The sequence below is a fragment of the Gopherus evgoodei genome, chromosome 5 (genome assembly GCF_007399415.2).
Source record: "Gopherus evgoodei ecotype Sinaloan lineage chromosome 5, rGopEvg1_v1.p, whole genome shotgun sequence".
Lineage (NCBI taxonomy): Eukaryota > Metazoa > Chordata > Testudines > Testudinidae > Gopherus > Gopherus evgoodei.
Genome location: NC_044326.1, coordinates 120404223 through 120425903, shown reverse-complemented (window position 1 = coordinate 120425903; position 21681 = coordinate 120404223). Strand labels below are relative to the sequence as shown.

General features: G+C 40.3%; 1 protein-coding gene across 1 annotated transcript in view; it reads left to right on the top strand.

Moving 5' to 3' along the window:
• The window catches only part of GRID2 (glutamate ionotropic receptor delta type subunit 2), a 1091344-nt gene that overhangs the window by 837579 nt on the left and 232084 nt on the right, over window positions 1–21681 (top strand). Inside the window, exon 9 of the mRNA XM_030564822.1 lies at window positions 12978–13079. Within this exon, the coding sequence (XP_030420682.1) occupies window positions 12978–13079 (102 nt within the window). The remainder of the gene's footprint in view (window positions 1–12977; window positions 13080–21681) is intronic.

Below are 21681 nucleotides of genomic sequence, written 5' to 3'. Positions count from 1 at the left end.
AACTGTAGTAGCAGACAAAGGTGCCAGTCAGGTTTCGTTGTGGAAGGAAGGTGATCTACTAACACATAGGAAATACAGCACCTGCCTCAAATAGCTTACAATCAAATTCACAACAAGATCAACAAGTGGGTGCAAAAGACAGTGGGAAGGAACAGGGGAAGGAGTACAAAGGTAACATAAATATTATGCACAGCTAGATGGTTTGGGGCCAGATATCAATTTATTAATAATTTTCAAGTTATAAAGATGTTACAAGAATAAAGCATTTTCAGATAGAAGTGTGATTTTTAAATTGACAGTATCCCTTTAAATTAAATCACAGCATTTATGAAAGAGGTACTTCTGTGATGAGTACATAAGGATCAAGATGGTTAGATAATCACTGCCACATGTGCAGCAACATCTTTCAAAAGAGGTTTTGTAATGTTAAAGTAATTTAACCATCTCATTGGCTTAAAATGATTATCTTTATACAAGTTCAGAACTGTATATACTAAGAAAGATCTATTGCTGGAATATAATGTACTGGAAAATATATTTCCCATCCCATACAAGATGGATTTATAACACATTTCTACAGTTTAATCACTAGGATATATTTCTGATTTATTTTTGTGGCAAACTCGAGAGACATTAGAGCAGCAATTTCCCTCTGTAGTAAAAACGTGTTTTACTGATTCAGCTGTTCTGGAGATAGCTTATTAGAGTTGTCAATTGATCTTTTAAACTAATGGTTTATTATTTTCCACAAGGATTTTTTGTTTAAACTTATCGTGTATTTTATTGCATGTCACTTGCCATTTAAATGCTTAAAATAGGTAGATTGTTCTGACAAGCTTATTTACTGTAATAAGAACAAACACATTCGCTGTATAGAACAGTGAGTTTGTACACTGACTATATCAGCCATTCCAGTCTTCAGTCCCTTAAAAGGTGTTTCTCTTTCCAGACTGAAATAATAATAATAATTATTAATAATAATAATTACTCCCATGTGGTTCCCTCCTTTTCCAATCCAAACATTCTTTCTTCAGACAAACAGTGAAGTCCAGTCAGTACTAAGTTAGAACTATCATTTTGCTACCACTTCACACGTACCTGACTGCTTTTCAGGGAGAGCACAAATGTGTTTCTGGGTGAGAAGCACAAGCTGTCGCAGTTCTGGTTCTCTTCTGAATTTGAGTAAATCCATTTAATAATCATTATGGGTGAGATTCTGGCTCGCCCCAACACACTCACCCAAGGGAGTAACACATAAAATTCCCTTCATTCCTCAGCATGGGCTAATGGCAAAGCAGGTCACAATGCAGGGGAGAAAGCAGCCTCCATAGGACTCTTACACTCTTTCCCATACAAGTGACCAGGGAGAGAGCAGAACCTTGATTCTTCCTCCCTCCACCCTGCACTGGGGGAAAGTAATTTGTGCTAGGCTGACCAAGATTACTTCCACCCTTTGAAGCAAACATGAGACAAAATTATGACTCTCTGAATCACAATTTGTTGTCTGGTCTGCTCCTGTGGCAGCGCAACTTACATATTTTCTTTTACTCAGGACTTGGAGTAGTTATGCAAGCAAGCCCTTAAATAAGAATGGAATAACAGAAGAACCCTTGTCTTTATGACTTCAAAAAAAAGGGAGGCACGATGGAATGGGTTAATGCACTAGCCTTTCACTTCTGAAGATCTGCAAACTGAACTTCGTTTCTGGGAATCCTGATGAGTATGATTCTGATCACACCTGCACTAGTGTAAATAAGCAGTAGTAACTTCATTGAAGCCAACAGAGGTGCATTCGTGTCAATGCTTCCAGAATCAGGCCCATTGTCTAAGGGGAAAATCAGTTTGATCTTATTTATTAAGAGTTGCATGTATGCACATAAAAATGAAGAAGAGCAATATTAGAGCAGCAAAAACACAGTGGAGAAAAACACAGAAAAGGAATCTTCTTGAAATTTAAAGGATTGCAGAAGAAGAAAAATGCAGCGGAGAGAAATAACAAAAATAAAGAGGAAAAGTAAAGAAGAAATTAAATGGATGTTTGGAATCTATTGCACTGGTGTACAATGACTGGCTATTCCTCCAAAACACTTTGCTTTATAACAGCATGAAGCAGCCAAGAGGCTCTCCAACATACATGCTGTTTTTGGAGAAGACTATGCCTGACATTGGCACTGTCCCCTGTCCGAGACCAATGCAGGTTCGAGTAAGGATTTGATTGAGAGAGGAAAATCAAAACGAAAACAGATTGTAATTCAAAACCAAGTGGTTGTTTATTAATGGGGAATGAGTTGCAACTTGGGCTGGGGGGGAGCACTTTTACCAACTAACAATATTATCAGAACAAGAATACACACTCCACTTGAAACAGTCTATTTACATCCAACAACAAGAAACCAAGCAGTCTATAATCAACTGCTCACTAAAAACCAGAGCAGATACACAAACCAAGTAAACTGTACACACATTAATTGAATACTATAAAAATACACCAACTAACCACAATAGCAATTAATACAACAATTTGACTTTCATATACTATATACACAACTTGGTACCAAGTAAGGGAAGAAGTTAAGCAAACAGAGTATCTGCAGAAATTAAAATGCACATACCACACACGAGGCGCAGCTGACCAGCAGTACAGACACCGAGGACATGGCGAATTGGGGAACAGAAGTAATCCAAAGAACCAAAATGACATGACGCGAGCTGGCTAAATCCGGAGGAGACCCTGGCTAGAAGGGTGATCAGGGCTTCCAGCTAACACATGAATACTCCTGCAGATTTTGGCGCGAGATACAGTTTTATTTGGACACTTTTACTCGTGTCAGCATCTGATTGGTCCCTAGCTCCTTCACCAACCAGATTCTGAGCCGATGCCCTCTATGTCAGTAGGCATTGCACCCGGCACACTACTTTTGCACACAGCTGTATGCTTTTGCACACAGCACCAACTTGACCTTTTGACCGACAGAAGGTTCGAGAACAGGCGTACTGGTATTTTTGCATACGGCACTAGCCTGACCCTTAGGTGACCAGGGAAAAGAGCAGGAATAGGCACATGGCACTACGGTGTTGCACGTGGTACCAATGTGACCTTTTGACCGACAATTGGCCAAACAGATGCCATGTTTGAGCATAGGCTTTAGGGCTTCGACATCCCCAGCCTAAGGCACTGAAGTGTCTTAGGCCTGGTCTACAGTAGGGGGCGGGGTCGATGTAAGATATGCAACTTCAGCTACGTGAATAGCATTGCTGGAGTCGAAGTGTCTTATTTCGACTCACCTCCCGTCCTCACGGCATGGGATTGATGGCCGCGGCTCCCCTTGTCAACTAGGCTACCACTGCTCGCTCTGGTGGAGTTCCGGAGTCGACGGGAGCGCATTCGGGGATCGATATATTGCGTCTAGATGAGACGCTATATATCTATCCCCGATAAATCGATCGCTACCTGCCGGTCCAGTGGGTAGTGTAGACATACCCAAAGAGTTACCTTTTCCAGTAGAATCTACATGTACACTCTACAAAGGATAGGCAGGCCACAGACAGTGGTGAAGAGGGGCCAATGCTGACATGAACAGATTGATTTTATCAGAACATTCATTAGCCACAAAAATGACAGGCATTTTCATTTTCACTGCACCTAGAGGAAGGAGTGAAACTGCATTTGTAGTTGGAACACTGGGAGCTAGAATGTAGTAGCTCCAAAAGATGTGACAACTTTCTCTAGTCATCTTGGTTAGTAAGTGAAGTGGGATCGTTAAACTGCTGAGTTCTGATCCCATCTCTCACTCTGTGTCAGCTTGGGCAAGATGCTTTAGCTGTAGTTTGTTTGTTTTCCCTTTGTCTGTAAAATTGAGTAATAATGCTTACTGCTGAATGAAATAACATGAGGTTTCTGTAGCTACATCCTAAGTCAATCTAAATAACACATCCAGGAAAGACCATTCATATATTGAATTATACAGCTACCTGTACTTCCCTGTGCAACCCTAAGCGAATATCTTTATGATTCACCATGAGATATAACAGTCATGCTGTCTTCTTTCCATGCTGTCATGGTTCAAGGCTAGCAGCACCTTGACCTCTCCTCTGGCTTTTCTGAGTGCAACCCCTCAGATGTGAGGCCTCATGCCTGTACCTCCCTGGAGGTCCTGAGGTACAGCACACTGTGGACCAACCATGCTTACTCCCAACAAGTCTGTCTGGGTTTGGGTAGCTGCAGTTATTCCCTTCAGAAGCCGTGACCAGTGATAGATACAGGACCCCAAACAGAGCACATGGGGACTTTTGCAACATCAAGAAGAGGAGAATGAGGCTATCCCCTCAGCCCCCTCATGCATGGGAGAGAAGAGATCCATTAGCAGAGGGCGCTTTCTGTGCACGGATCTTGGAGAAATATCCAACTCATATCTTCATACTGTTACTAACTCTATTGCTTCGTGTTTTTCTTTCACTGGATAATTGCATCATGACCAATATTATCTCTTAAGTAAGTTGCAGTGTCTCAGGGGAAAATGTTTTCTTTACTTCCAATCCACAGAAAATATATGATCCAATGTATTACTTGCATTATCTGGTCCATAATGAACTGAAAAATTGGTGACATGCAAGCCACCCACCCTATTATATTTGGTTATAACAGGATAATATTTTCTAACCTATTGGTGACAAATAGCTGCTTTGATTTACTAGCCAGCATCATGTGTTAGATCCAACTGAGTAAACTTCTTTCTTTCTGACAACAATGAGAATAAATCCTGAGTTTTAGGAACAAGGTATTGATCTATGTGTAAGCAAAGATTGTTTCAATCTCTACATTTCCCATTTCTTTGTTTTGGGATTATGGCCAACCCACAGAAAGTGGTTTATCATCTGGTACTGCTGCTGGATGTTATCTTCTGTGTGGCACAGAGTTTGAGAACAATATTAGGATGACAACTCTGTCGGTTTCCTGTTGTCATGGAGATCTCTGTTCTTATACACACTCACAATACATGTCATGTATCTCATGTGAACTGTTGGTTCTCAAATAAAAAAAATAAATATGCCTGGTTTTCCATTGGAGTTGTTGTTTGGATGCAGTGACATCTTAGTCCTGAAGAATGGGAACCATGCAGGGCATAATCGACAGGGAGTGGCTCAAGCTAGTTAAAAAAATTTCATTCTTTGTACAGTTCATTCAGAATGAGTCTGCAAGTCTTTGCATGCTGAATAACAAGGAGTACAAAGTTGTGCAATCCAGTGCAACTGTGAAAGGACTCAGTATATTTGCAAATAAATTCTAGCATCTGCACTGAGAGTAGTAAGTCAGTTACTTCTAGCTTAGTGTGACATTCTGGGATGCAATCTACATCAGTGAGGGACTGTGTCACCCTTGCTCTGCAACATGAGGTGCCTCACAATGCTTTGTTGCTGTAATTCCCACCTGGGTCACTGACAAACAGCCTGCCAGCATGCAGGTCACACACTGTTAGTGTTTGTGTATTGCCATAGACTTGGGCCAGCACCTCTAACCCTAGCAGCCTGTCACCAAACACCAGCCACATTCTGGCTTCCAGCAGCCTTGGTTACCATTTGCATAGTGACCCCAACATACTCCCAGTCCTACGCTGTCCAGCTCTCTCCTGGACAGTCCAGATATATTGGGTCCATTGACCCTACTAAGGGATTGATATACAACAATTTGTTTCCCCGAATGGAGTTAACCACATAATTCACAACACTGAATTAGTTTTGATTAAAGAATAAAACATGTTTGTTTAACTACAAAGAGAAGTTGTAAATGAGTACAAGCATAGGGCATTAAAGTCAGAAATGGTTACAAAAGAAATAAAAGTAAAATGCTTCCCAGTGCTAAAACTTAACAAACTAGACTTGGTTCACAATAAAATTCTTACCACAGGCTGCCAGCAGCAGGTCTGCTCAAATTTCAGATCAAGATCTGCTCTCAAAGTCCAAAGGTTGTTTTGTTTCTTTTCTTAGGTGAAAAGGAGAGAGGTGGATAAGGAGAGAGAAAAGTTGGGGTGTTGTGCCTCTCACTTTTATAGTTTAGTCACCATGTGAAATGCATTATCCGGCAGGATACCCTTCCATGACATTTGTTCTAACTGAGGGGCTGAAAACAGAGAGTCTGCTGGTGAAAGAGCGTCCATGCTGTTGTTTGTGAAGATGCAGATCTGTTAGTTCCAGCCCCTCTTCCTTGCCAAAAAATGGCCACTTGACGTTTGAGTTCCCATCAGTTTTGATGACACCTGGCTGAAGCATCAGTTTGTCCATTGCCTTTGAAATAGGTTTACCCACTCCCCTGACTTGTCTGGTCAACACACTTCAGTCATGATTGCAGCATATTTTCGTAACTTTATATAAAATGTGTGTAGCAACATTATATAATGATATTATGGACCAGTGAGTTGTTAGTTTTCAAATGATACCTCAAAAGGCATATTTTGTATAAAGATTATTGTGTAAGATGTGAATACAGGGATGCATTTGGTCACATTTAATCATTCCCTCTCTCTGATGAATAAAGAAAGAGATGGGGAGCGGTCGGTGGGTGTGTCTGAGGAGACACAGACATAACTGCACTCCCCAGCCTGCAAATAAAGTGCTCTGCTCTGCACACTCACTTTGGCTGTACATGGGCTGTTAGGAAGAAATAATTTCATGGCAGTGCACCCATGCTCTGTGTAACGTAGGACTGAGTTACTCTGTGCTCCCTGTGTTATGTGTCTTTCTTCAGGATTAGCTGATACATTACTCCCATTTAAAATCTGTTCTTCTTTCAAGAACATTGGAGTTTCACATTTCTTGCCTGTGTACTATGACTTATGTTGTTCTTCCTGAGAAAATAAAGGTCCAGGCTCCCTGCTTTGCTCCTTGCATTTCTGTCTGAAAAAGTGCCAAGCTGCTGCTTAGGCTATGTCTACACTAGAGCTCTTACAGCAGCACAGATGCAGATGTGCCACCATAAGATCTCTCATGTAGCTGCTCTATGCTGATGGGAGAGGGCTCTCCTATCCAGGGCCGGCTCCAGGCACCAGCATTCCAAGCAGGTGCTTGGGGCAGCAATCTGCAAGGGGCGGCAGTCCCTGTGTTTTTGCCCCCAACCAGCGCACCGAATTGCTGCCACGGATGGCGGGGGCAGTCCGTGTGCCATTAGGGCAGCACGTGCCTTTCTGTGGCAGCAGCAATTCGGTGGCAGCTTCTATGTTCAGCTCTCTGCGGCAGCACAATTTCTGTCTTCCGGCTAAAGACAGAACCTGCCTCCGAATTGCCACTGCCACGGAAACGCACATGCTGCCCTAACGGCACACGGACAGCCCCCACCATCTGCGGCTGCAATTCGGTGTGCTGCTTGAGGCAGCGAAAACAGTAGAGCCAGCCCTGCTGCCATCAACGTAATTAAACCACTCCAAAGGAGCGGCAGTAGCTATCTTGGTGACACTTCTACTGACATAGTGACTACTACTTATACCAGCAAAATGCATGTTGCTCAGCGAGGTGTTTTTTCACACCCTGAGCAACGTACGTTTTTCCGACATATGTGGTAGTGTAAACATGGCCTTAGTCTTACTCATACAGTTTGCTTGGTTGGCTTTCCCAGGAAGCCTGTTCATATGCTTATTGCTCTCTGAATGAAATAGTGCTTCCCGCATTTGCTCTTTGCTATTAACATCCTTTTTTTTTTTGTAAGTTATATCCCTAGATTTTTGAGCCCTCCATCAGAGAAAATATTTCATGATGCTGTTCCACTTGATCAAGCCCTTTCTGAAAACTCAAATGCACCTTATTAGGCAGAGTGGTGAGCAGAGAGACTGTTGAAGAATGTTCTTCTACTATGGGGGAATCGATAAACTGAAGGGTACATTGCACATTTCATTGTGTCCTGCAGAGAAGGGGTGCACAGAATCTGAAAAATAGTACTTCTCATTGTTTGCCATTGATCAGATCTGATCAAAGGTTTTACTATGATACAAATATCCTATAAGTTGTGATCTAATATGAGTTGAATCTAGTATCTTTGTCTGAGCATTTTTCCTCTTTGATTTCATAAAGATGCAATATGGCACAGCTTGAAAGGGGAAAAGTTCAACTACAAACCCTAATGTTCTTTAGAACGTAAATGATTTAGTGTGACAGATGCCTTTTTAAGCTATTATAAGTTTTAATGAGATTGGAGGCAAGCCTTTGCAATTAAGAATCAAAAGTGACTGTATTTAAATTTTATACAAACCTGGATTTATTTGGTACTATTAAGATCCCATAAAATATGCAATCAGTGAGCTTATTTTCAATGAATGTGGTGTTCATTAATCTTCTTACAGTTACAGAAGAAGTGTTACTGCTTAAAGGCAGTGTTTGTGTGAGCGCACACAAAAAGTTATTAAAAATTTTTGGACAAGATGTTTTTTGCTCCATGGTCTATTGAACATGTGATAGTATGAACCCTCTGAACCAACATGTAGTGAAATCTTGTAAACACTAAAACCAGAGTTGCCAGCCATTACTCATCTTCTGAGACACTCATACGTGGTCATCTCACCACTTCTTGTTCCTTTCCTCTGTATACTTGGATGCCATATCCCACCTTATATATCACGCACAGACACAGGGGGCAGCCTGGTAGAGGGCCTCTCTTATAGCTGCTGACCCAGCCAGCCTCAGCTTGCTCTTCAGCCTTTTTGCTCCAATCGTGATTTTTCAGACCATTGTAGGGACATAGGTGACTGCAGCCCCCAGCACAGTGAGGTCCCAAAGGCATGTGTTATGGCCTTAAAGAAAGAAACTCTAATTTAGACAGTTTGTACTTGGCTCCAAGATAAAATACTAAAGATAAGACTATCATAATCCACAGAAACTATTGGAAACAAAACTAGGTTTGAGTATTTGCACTCTCTTCTTTAACTTCTAAAATTTCTTGAAAATAGCACTGCAAAGCCCAAGGGTGCAAGATGTGCCTTTTAGCCTAATGGCAAATTAAATTAATAAAACAGCTGTAAAAAAACCCCAAAACTGCATGTACAGAGCTCTATAGCCTTCCCGATATAGCATGTAGGAGATGTAAGAACTGCTATACGCACTGTTTATAAATGTATTAACCAGTGTGTGGAACACAATATGTTCTATGAGATTTTAGTATCACCATTACTAGCTGACTATTGTCTAAGCTCCAGTGAAGGAAAAAAAAAAAATATTTTACATAATTGTAGGAAAAAATTCTTACTGCCACTATAGAATATTAATATGAAATCATTATGAAGCCACTTGTCCCTTTAATCAAGCTCTGCAAGATTAAGGCTCTTACTTTACCACCCAATCGATTTATTTGCTGCAAATATGACTGAGCCACTACCGCCATTTTCCTTCATTGCTTGGGGTCAGATTCACAGACCTGAACTAGGGTTACCCTTTAACTGAATCTGTGCACCCTCATGAGACTCTCTTCCTCACCCATAAGGACTAAGAACCTCCCTTCCACACAAAATTAGACTGAAGTTTCTTTTTATTCCAGTATATTGCTCAGACTGAAGTCATAGCAAATTTTGTAGATGTTAAAGAAATAAGCCTCCACATCATTTCATGCTTCTTCCTCCATTATTATTTGTTGTTGTTGTGTACCCAGTTTCATGCCCTTGCCACATACGTGTCAGCTAGGGAGAGTTTAAAGTTTTATTCCTGTGTAACTGAAGGCTTCTGCTCTTCCACTGTTTTGAGTTTGGAGTGGAGGCAGGAAGTATCTATGCTCATCCTTTTAAGACAGCATTTATTCCACCCTAGGTTATGATCTCATAAAACCTCACAAACTAACAATCTGCAGCCAGACAGAAACTTGAAAGGGAAACACCGTGGTGCTGAAGAAAGTCCTGCTGATTATTCAATAAGTGATTTTTTTCTGAATTATGATTAAACCAATTCCTCAGAATGATGCTAACAATGCTGACTTTTGGATGGCTTATAAAAACTTGACCACTTTTGTGCTTTGAAGATCCCAAGGAACTTTATGTTAGAGGAAGCATGTTAATCATGGTATCTTGACCAAATTCCTGTTGTGGATGTGGCAATGACATTTGTCTGAAATTCCTCCTGCAGCTTCTATTAATTGTGTCCCACCCTAAAATATTGTGCAGTGTTGATGTGCATACCATATTTAACCTCAGAGGGTGGCTGAAGTGTTGGATTAAGTGATTTGTAGGTATTTTTATCTCTCTCTAAGTTTGTAGAGCACTTGAAAATCTGTTAGAATGACATGCACTACATTAAAGTAATACATTACTATTATCGGGTTATTTTTATTGTATTTTTTATTTGTGATGATCACACAATGTGGTCACAAAACGGATTTATATCAGTAGATTTGAGTTGATGCTCTGTGCCAAAAGATTATTAATCTCCCTATCCATTAGAATTCACTGGTGTCTTAAGAAATATTTGTGTTCTGTATATGGCCATGGAGGTGGCAGAGAAGATGAACAGGCAGAACATGAGATTCCATAGTGAATGGTGTTGCACATTTGATTGTGTTTCAAGTTTCTTATCAGTCAGTGTCCTGAAATTGCAAAATGATACATTTTAACTAATCTAAGAAGATTGATAATCACAGACCCTTCCACAACTGGCAACCCACAGAGGCCAGAATTCTTAAAGATGTAGAAATGGCCCCTGAGAGAAAGAGAAGTGATCAACACTGACAGTGAAATAAAAGAAATATCAGCATTGCAGAAGTAACAACAGGAAAAGGAACTGAGTTACAAGGCTCATGATCAAAAATACATCATAAATGAAGTGAAAACTGACAAGTTTAAAACTTTCATCATTCTATCTCCAAATGTGTACCAGAATGACACTTGTCAAGAAAATAAATGAAAGAAACAACATCTAAGGTACGAAGCACTTCAAATCACAAAATCCATCTGGAGATGCCAAAGATGAATACTGCATTTAGACAACATTTCCCATCAACCATATATTGACATCCTCTGTTGCTATACAGATCAACCCAGAATTAACATAAAATTGCTGTATTGCTTAATAAAATGTTGACTTATCCTGTCATTTTAACTGTATAACAAGGAAAGAGCAGTATTTAAGAAAAGCAGGTGAGGACACAATAAATGTTTTTTGAAACTGGTGTGGCCAGTGGCATAACTGAAGGGAAATATATGCAGGATGCTCAGAGTTTGGTAATGTACCTTTCTGTTTCAGCTATAGATATGGTCACTCCTGCTGCAAAGACACATTCAAATTGTCAACAATAAAAAAGTTGATTGATTTTCACCTAATTTCAGCAATGCCATCCCTGAAATTAACATCAAGTTTAGTTTAGCAAGGGTCTGTTCATATGTCTTGGGCATGACTATACTGCATAAAAGGAATAATTGAATTGAAAATTAAATAAGCATAATTGAAAACAAAATGTTCCTTTTAAACAGGAAAAAGAGATTTATGATTAAACTTCCATTGCTTAGTTCATAGCGGTATTGTTTTAAAAAAATGCTAGAAAGGTTTGAGCTTTAAAGTTAATTATAAACAAAATGTACACATTAATGAACATAATTAAAAATGGACTTTAGCTGACCTCAGAAGGGAACAAAGGCTCTTCTCAAATGTCATAGGGATTTATATTCGGCAAGAGTACAATATCTGTGATAATTAGACTTTCAGCACATTTGGATATGCTAATTGGCTCTAAGTTCTAATTAATTTCTTTATATAACTAAGAATGACATATCACTGAATGAATTTAATGTGTTTTTACAGTTGAACCTAGCAATTGGCACCATTTTCTAAAATATTTTAGTAAAGAAAATGCAGGCTTTATCAAATGATTGGTTGTATTAACACTGTAAGGTGGTAATGATTCATCTTACGACAAAATGTATATATCTAGGTAAATATTTTGAACTAAGACCCTTCATTGTGCTGTAACTAGTAATGTAGTTTAACAGATATGGTTTTCAACTGAATCAGATTGCTTGGTGAAGCTTACCAGAAAGGTAATGGTGTTGGGAGACCATAAAGAAATATGCTGCAATGTAATAGTAAGGGCACATCAACACAGATTTCTCAGCATTGCCCTAACTCTGCTCCCCTTGAAGTCAAAGATAAAACTCCCGAGCATGTTCTCAGTCCAGGAAGGTATGGAAAAACCTAAATCTTAAACATATTGACTAGAGGCTAGAGCTACAAAGGGGAATTAGGTGTTGCAATACCTAACTCCTATGTGCCCTCCTGCACAGTGGAATTTGCAGCCCCAAGTTAGACGCCCTGGCTCCCTGTGCATTGTATGGAAAGAGTTAGGCATCTAAGAAATGTATTCCCAGAAGCTTAAGGTAGCCGGTGGAAATCCCAAGGAGAAGGGCATTAATATCTAATGAATATTTAATTATTTATACAAAGTAAGCAAATATTCTTTCTTTTTCTGCATCATCTATTTCAGATCCTCCATAGTTTGCCCGTCAGATGATCTTTCCCTGAATCACTTTTAAGTGAGGCTTTTAGCTTAGTTAAATATAGTAACTGTTTCTTTATCAGTGAACAATATGCGGTTTAATTAAAGCTAATGTAACTCTTTTCCTCAAAGTTCCGCTAGAAAACATGTGCTAGAGCAAACAACATGCTAGAATTACGTTAGCTATTATTTTCCCAATTAGTGTATCACTGGAAGTGAGGCATAGGTATTGTTATAGCCATCTCACATTTTAAATGTTCTTCGTTAATTCAGAAATCCTCACCCTTCTAAAGCAATGAAAATCCTCCACTGTCTGGGATGATGTCATACACTGCACATGGTATTTAGGAGCAGAAACTGATATTCCTAATTTGCATTTTAAAAATTAATCTCTGGGCAAACCCCCTTTTGACTTTCTATCCCGTTTTTTCTGGAAGGTTTTCTGTTGCTCCCATTTAAAGCTCCATAAAAGAATGACTGACAATGTTATGGACAATGAGGTGACAAATTATATTTTATTTTTCAGCTTGGCTGCTGGAATCCTCTCACTGGTCTGAATGGGTCACTAACAGACAGAAAACTGGAGAACAACATGCGTGGGGTGGTTCTGCGTGTGGTGACTGTGCTGGTAAGAGATTCTGAGTGTTTTCCATTTAGAGGAATGCTACTTTTCTCCTTCTTGCTTTCCACTAATAGGTTATTGATTAAGAGTCACTAAAAAAGATTTTGAAAATAAATGACACAGTTTAAAATGAAACTGAAACATAGTCAACTGTCACAGAATTGAGTTTCTCCTTGGCAATACCGGATCAATGGGAATTTTCCTCAAAATAATTATTTTACCAATAAAGTTCATTTCAAAGTTGAAATTAAAGACATTAAAAGCTGTTTCTTCCATAGACACATAGTAAGTTATACAATCAACCTGTGTTAACTCAAAAGAGCAACAAAAACTTGCCTACCAGCTAAGGTTTCCTAACTAAAACTCTAAATGATGTATAAGATATAGCTGCCTTCCAATTACTATGCCAAACTGAGTGCAGTTTGACACAAATTACTGCACTCAGAAAATATTAAAGATTGGCTTAGGGTGAATTATGTTAATACAGTGAAATAACCTTCCTCTCAGGGTTCCCTGGGCCAAATTCTCCCCTTGGCTATGGCCACTGCTTGTCAGGCTGCTGGATCAAAGGAAGGGCCTGAAGCTGGCCAAGGAAGGGTGATACCCAAATAGGGAGACAATTTGGTGGCACAGAGCCCGCATAGAGGCTTCTGTGCCATGCACCCTCCTGGCCACTTAAATAGAAGAGTTGTCCTGGGAAAAAGAAGTGTGAGCAGTGTTCTATGCCTGAGATGTTTCAACCTTGTGTGGCTATTCAAAGCTGGGACTGGCCCAATATTCAGGGCAAGTAAAAAGGTTATTTTAAGCCACCTTTGTAATCACTACCTCCTCCCAGTTGTACCCACTTCTTGGTCATGAGTGAAGATTTGGACATTTATTTATAAATGAAGTTACAAGGGTGGGTTTCTGTTATTTCCCTTCTAAATGTTGCCTTATACAGAAAAAAATTCAGCTGGGCTAAGCTAGAGGATGATATCAGTGAGTTAGGGGTACAATTAAAACACAAATTTAGCTTTTTGGGGTTTTATCCCATGACAAGTTGAAATCTAGCTACTATGGTAATCCCATGTGCCTTTACTATTGTCTGTTTTGTTTAAAAGAATCATATATCCGACCATGGTTTAAAAAAAATAGAATGAATAGATATAAAAAGACAAAGTAGTATTTATATGTTTTATACTTTGATGCTAATTGGATATTCCTCAAAGTAGTATCACAACAGCAATGGATGGCCTTTGTACTTTGCTTGATATAAACTTAAATAGATTCAACATAATTTTCTTGCAACAGAAATGTTCAGCGAACATTCTGTATCAAAGGAAATTCAAATTAGTATCTTGTCTTTTTTTCATCCCTAGTTATCATTTCAGTTAGCTTGCCAGGGAGCATTCTTCTGTCAAACAATTATATTATGAACATTTAGCAACTTAGACACTGGTGTGGGGAAAAAAGAGTAATTACTGACAGTGATAGTTTTGTATAAGCCAAAAAAAGGAGGATATTTAAAGTTCAGCAACACATCACATGGAAGATTTAGTTCCGTCACCACAGTCCCCACACAAAGAAAGACCATTGGCTTATATTTGCATCCAGGGGGCAATTTCTATTTTGTGTTTGTGTTATTTTTAAAGCAACATGTTTCCAAACACAACTGCAACTTGAGAGTATTTAAATTGTGCCTTCATGCAAATTGATTAGTCCCTCATTTTGTTAATTGAGTCTCTGGAGACTATGAACTAGAGGCAGTGAGTGAAGAAGACACAAGTGATCCCCATTGCCTTTATACAGTAAGACTTTCCTCTGTCTTTTAAGGAATTAATAAGGCTTTGCATGGTTGGTCAATGCAGTCTGATGGTTCGAGTCTTGCAAAGCTGTGTGTGACCCAAAGTACCATCTAAGGCTCATTGTATTTTATACACCAAAACACACATTTTTCAAGTTGGGTGCCTAAAGTTGGGCACCTAAATAAGGGCTTCATTTTCAGAGGTGGTAGGAATCTGCAACTCGATTGAAATCAATTACATATTTCAACTGTTTGGATGATAAACATGAGTTGTGCTGATGGGTCCATTTTTGCTTGAATTCTAGAATTTGTAAGAGGTGGAAAGAGCATTCTTATATAATTATTTTCTGCTCACATACAAAAGTTTGGTGTAGAAAAGAAAAGATAAAAAAATAAATCAGACAACAAAATGGAAAACTGAAGAAGGGCAAAATAGATGGAAAATGCAATAATGGCAATTGTGCTAGCATTCTATCATTGTCTCTTACCTCGTCTAACTTAGTTCTAGACTAATTACTGTTGTTGCTGCCAATTGTGTTGATGACATTATAAATTTAGGGCCTGATCCTGCAAAGTTTTACTCTTGTGTGTCAGTGGATATGTTTGAGGAAGCAAAGTTGCACAGGATCTGGCCTTGATTGTGTCCGGGAATTAAAATTAATCTGTCATATTATTCTCTCTCTCTCTCTCTCTCTCTCTCTCTCTCTCTCTCTCACACACACACACACACACACACACACACACACACACACACACACACACACACACACACACACACACACACACACACACACACACACACACACACACACTGCCCTAGTTTCCAGGCATGGCTGTTGCTTGTTACTAATTTTAGCATGGTTCAGCTCAGTTAGTATCTTTGGTTCACATCATTTACTGGGCATAACGGCCCGCTCCACTCCGCCAGCTCCCAGCCGCAGCGCTCCGCTTCCTGCCACAGATGAGTGCGAGGAGCGTTCTTTCCCTAACCTCCCCGCACTCAACAATGGCAGGAAGTGGAACAGCCTGGCCCCAGTCCCCTCTACTCCGCCAGCTCCAAGCTGCGGCGCTCCACTTCCCGCCGCCAGTGAGTACCGGGGGCATCCTTTCCCCAACCTCCCCGCACTCACCGGTGGCGGGAAGCAGAGTGCTGCGACTGGGAGGTGGCGGAGTGGAGAAGACTGGGGCCATGTTGCTCTGCTTCCAGCCGCTGCTGGTGAGTGCCTGTCAAGGGGTGGGGGGTGTGGATAGGGGTCGGAGCAGTCAGGGGACAGGGAGAAGGTGGGTTGGGTAGGGGGTGGGGTCCTGGAGGTAATTGGGGATGGGGGTCTCTGAAGGGGGTGATCAGGGAACAAGGAACGGGGGGGCAAAGCAAGTTTGATATAACACGGTCTCACATATAATGCGGTGAGATTTTTGGTCTCCGGAGGACTGCGTTATATCAGGGTAGAGGTGTATTACAAAAAAGAATAGTTCCACCTTAGAACCAGTTAAAGTTACTCAGATATGGCTAATAATACCCGGTCTCATTATTCTCCCATTTGCACTTGCAGCTTTTATGATTAATAAACCAGAAAAAAAGATAAAGTGATTACATGTAGATAAAACAATCATAATTAGAAGGTTCTCCTGAGAGGGTTCGTGGATTAGAAGAAGATTAGATTAAAGATGAGAAAAATAGTGGAATATGCAAATGTAATTGTAAGTGCAAGGTTTATAAAAATGCACCCGGACAGTCCTCTTTATTCATAAAATATCATTCTGAAAATTATTTATAATTAGGACAAATTCCTAAAATATAGCAGTTATCAAGCAACAGAGCTACAAGTGTCCCATTACCCCTCCACCCATCTAATAATCTTTTCCCCCACATGATATACTCATCATAGAAAGTATTGATGCAGATACAAATCTATTTGCCTGAATGTACTTGTGTCACTATGCAGCAGAGCTCTACATAGGACTAATGTAGAGCCCTATGGCTGATTGGGATCTGTGAGTCCCACAGGACCTGCTGCCATAATAGCAGGAGTGGGTAGGACTGGGATTAAAAAATAGTCCCATGCAGGCCTCTACTATGCAGTGTACTCTAATAATAACATTTTCCTTTTGAGGCAAGTTCTTTGGATGAAATCCTGGCTCCACTGAAATCAATGGGAGCTTTGTCATTGTCTTCAAAAGAGGCAGGATTTCACCTTTTGTGTTTTATTATGGAAAAAAAGCCACAGTAGTCACCTGTGATAGGGTGTACAAACCCCATACTGGAGGACAAGGGGTTAAAGAACAGCTCTGGGCCCAGGTAGCCCACCTGCAAAGCCTGCACATGCTGGAAACAGGACTTAAAACTGGAAGTGGAGAACTTCAGAGGGTGGCAGGCAGTGGAAGGAGAGAGCAGAGCACTGCTCTGAGCTCTGGGGGGGGGGAAGTGCTGCCCAGGAGCTCATTGCCCGAGACCAGACAATGCAGACCTGAGCAAACCTACAAAGGAGAGGTTGGTGACTGAGTGTGCAGGTCAGAGACTTTATTTGAGATTCTTTGATCTACTCTGTAGGGAGAAGGAGACTTGGGTAGGAAGTGGTTTAGGGTGGCAGCTGCATAGCACCCCAAGATGCAGAGCATAGCTGTCCGCCATTGGGCCCTGGACTGGAGCCCAGTGGAAAGAGTGGGCCTGGGCTCCTCTGCCTACTCCAAGAAGACATGATGACTACAACAGGAGCCTTCACCCTGGGGGAGAACCCAGCCTGGGAATGCCAGATCCCAAGTCCCTGTGCTAAAGGAAAGGATTGGAATCCCTTGGGGGGCACTGAAGGACAGGACTATATTTACAATGGAGAGGTGACCTGCCACACACCCCTGACCACTAAGTGGCACTGTTGATGATGGTTCACCTTCTACATGCCTCCCTAGTTAAGACTCTAACACATTTTTTCATTCTGATCCTGATCAGCCCCACTCCCTCCAGCTCTCTGAACAAAGTTACTTTCTGTCTTGCAGCTCGTGAGTGAGTTCTGCTCAGATCTTCCCCCATCACCTATTGCCATCACCACCCAAGTAAAAGTTTCAGCTTAGCTAGAGAAATTGCTGTTGAATTACAGGGCTTTGACAAATTTCTGAAATGTATCATATATGGCATAACTCAAATACAGCTTGATATATTAACTTCAAACTTGTTTTAGACATTAGTTCTCTCTCACAAAACAAATATCTAGGACTATTTTTACTTAGTGGTCAGATTTTTAAATTTCTGTGTATATTAGAAGGACCCTTGTGAATTTTATTATTTCCTTGACAGATCTTGTGGAAGTTATATCTAATGTACAGTGTCTCTGTAGAACTCCTAAATTCTGTGGAATAAATAGCTACTTGTATAGTTCATAAAAATGTATTATCAGCCTTAGTTCCATTTTAAGGATTTTTCCCCTGTGGGAGTAAATAGGTAATTTAATAATGAGGACCCCCAATGACCACAGAGGTAAGGTACGAAGGCACTTCGGCCAGGTTTATTGTCAAATGAAGCACAATGATAGTTCCCTCTAGATTTTACTCTACAGGACATAGTACGAGTATGTGCCCCCTGGCAATGGACTTAGCTCAGTCAGTGGCGGGACTTTCCACTGCCCCCTAGGCTGCACAAAGACACCGCCCCAGGGATGCATTCTTATACACAGGTACAAACAAGTTACACGTCACTCCTGATATATTCAGATGCAACTCTTCTACGTAGCAAGGTACAACCCCTCTATGTAGTAAGGTGCCACCTCTCACCTTGTACATGTTGGTTCGAACAAAACTCTATCCATCATATTACCCTTTTGGCCCCGTCATTGGGATGGGTCAGCTTGTTCCTTGTTATCTGTGTGGAGTTACAATTATGCAAATGTTCTGATATCTAGTGTCCAGTACCTTTTAGGTATGTCTCTTTTTGCAGCATCAGCTCTTTCCTTGGCAGCTTCTGTGAGCAGGCCCTGCCCCTGGCTCACAGCTTAACTTTGCTTTATGTTAGCAAAGTCTTGACCATTACTTTAGTTCAGGCCTTAGGCCTCATACCGGGCCTCTGATACCGAGGTTTATATCTCAGGGCCTCCTCTTACTACACATGTAATTTAATGCAGATGATCCAAACTGTGGTCCATAAACCACTTGGTAGTTCTGGCTTCTTTTCCTCACTAATCTGCATTTAAAGTCAACTAAAATACATTGTGTTCTCTAAATGGCACTTTTTCATGTAATCAGTTGCTGAACTTGTCACAGAGATGTTAGACAGTCAGGAATGGGATGGGATGTAACCCATATGTTAATGAATGGGAGGGGAGGTGCCCACATGATGATCGCTCTAAAGTAAAGGTGTAGTCCATGTTATGAAAAAGATTGAGAACCCCTTCTTTAAGGTATTGTAACATGGATAAAGAGTACATTGGCCTTGTCTGGAGAATGCATATTTCATAATTACAACTATACAATGGTGGTGGTTTATACTTATAATTTTATAGAAACCGATTATAAGTACACACTGGAGTTAGATATGTTCAGTACTAGGTTAATCTGAAAATCCAGGCAGGAACAAGGAAAAAAAATAGTAACTAGAGATACAGAATGGTATGTTGCAATACATATCTATGTATCATTTCCTGTTACTTATTAAACATGTTAATTAGGTATGGATTGAAAACTTTGTCCAATTGAATAACTCTGCAGGAACTAAAAAGAAAACAGCCCATTGGGTTACACAGGTGTGAAAGAGATGAGGCAGTATTTGAGTGGCTTTCCATCTTCAAGCTGATTGTGAACGGGAAGAACTGTGTGTTGAAAGAGCAATCGGCAGAGTTAAGGAGCAGGGTAGCAAAAAATATAATCAACATCTTGGAGAATATCCTTAGGTGAGAGAGAGTATGATACTTGTTTCACAGGATTAAACACAGAAGTGTACATGATGCATATTTTTAAACAGGGCCGCACAGAGGATTCAGGGGGCATGGGGTAAAGCAATTTCGGGGGCCCCTTCCATAAAAAAAAAGTTGCAATATTATAGAATACTATATTCTCATGGGGGCCTCTGCGGGGCCCAGGGCCTGGGGCAAATTGCCCCAATTGTCCCCCCCCAGGTGGCCCTGTTATTAAAAACCATGAAGTAGTCAGTGCTTTCATGGATAAGATAATGGCAGATAGTCCACCTTTTCAGGCACCTTTTTGCACTTGCGGGTTTGGCACATAAAACATTTATAAATTTTTATTTTTTTTATAGATATGTGGCATTCAGACAGAGAAAAGAAAACAAAGTAAGGTAGGAAGCCATGTCCCTGTTTCAAAAGCTGAGACTATCTTCAGGATTTAACTTCCACCACCAAGTTACACAAAATAACAAAAGTTCCTTCAAAGAAGGATAAAAAGAAGAAATAATCAAGTATTTAAGCATATCTAGGAGAACAAACAATGAGAAATGATGTGGAGTGAGAAATCATGGGACAAAAACAATGAAGGAATCTGAAACAAAGAGCAATGGAGCAAGAAAAAATGCTGGATGCTTTAGGGGAGATTGGGATAAAATTTTTATTACAATTATTACAATATTCTATAATAAAGGCATAAAAGCTTATGTCCTCCCCCCCACACACACACACACTGTACCCCGTGTTGGCAAAACCCTTCTTTTTTTCTCCATGGTTTCTCCATAAAATGCTGCCCTCTATCCACATCCACCTTCATTCCCACATGCACCTACCTCCCTTCATCTTTGCTCACCATGCCCCCATATACCCTCTAAACACATGTGGGTTTGGTGCCTAAAAATTTATAAATGTTATTTTCTTTAAGATATGTGGCATTTATGAAACACATGTTGAGTGATATATACATGTTATCAGCATGACTGGCAATCACACACCACTATGAATTGATGATACTGCTTGTGGTAGGGGTGAGGCCTCTCTCAAACATGTTCTGTAATTGTAAAATGCATCTATTAGTCAAAAGATAGTGAAGTGTATGCATGTTTGGAATGTGTGGATTATTTGATGGTGCGGTACAAAGGTTTTCAGTGCATGAGCTTGGGATGGCATGAAGGTAACAAGTCTGTTATGTTGATAACCCAAACAAGTACCAATAAAACCTTTATCCTATGTCTTCCACAAACTTGGTTGCCCACCAAAACTGGTAAAGATCATTTGTTTATTTCATGAGGGGATGCAAGGTCAGGTACTTTTAAATGGAAATCTCACTGACTCCTTTCCCATTTCAAAGGGAGTCAGACAAGACTGTGTCCTTGCCCCTGTACTGTTCAACCGCTTCTTCACCCAAGTTCTCAACCATGCTACAAATGGGCTTAACAGAGTCCTGTACATTAGATACAGACATGACAGCTCAGTCTTCAATCTTGCAAGGCTTAAAGCAAAAACAAAAGTAACAGAACTACTACTAAGAGAAGCACTCTTTGTGAATGATTGTGTCTTCTTAGCACTAACACAGGGAGATCTCCAGTGCATCAAAATTGTTTGGCCTCACAATCAGCCTGGAGAAAACTGTGACGTTGCATTGATCATCTTCACCCCTCCATGCTATATCCTCTAACATATCTATTAGTGGAATCCAACTAAAGCAAGTTGACAGTTTTACTTGTCTTGGCAGCAACATCTCCAATGATGGATCTGTTGACAAAGAGATCACGAACAGAATGCAGAAAGCTTCTCAGTCATTAGGAAAGCTATGTAACAATATCCTGAAATTTCACAACAATAACCCTCTCAACAAAAATAAAACTTTAAAATGCTTTTGTGCTCAAATCTCTCCTCAAGGGCTGAGAGACATGGACACTATAAAAATGGTGTATCA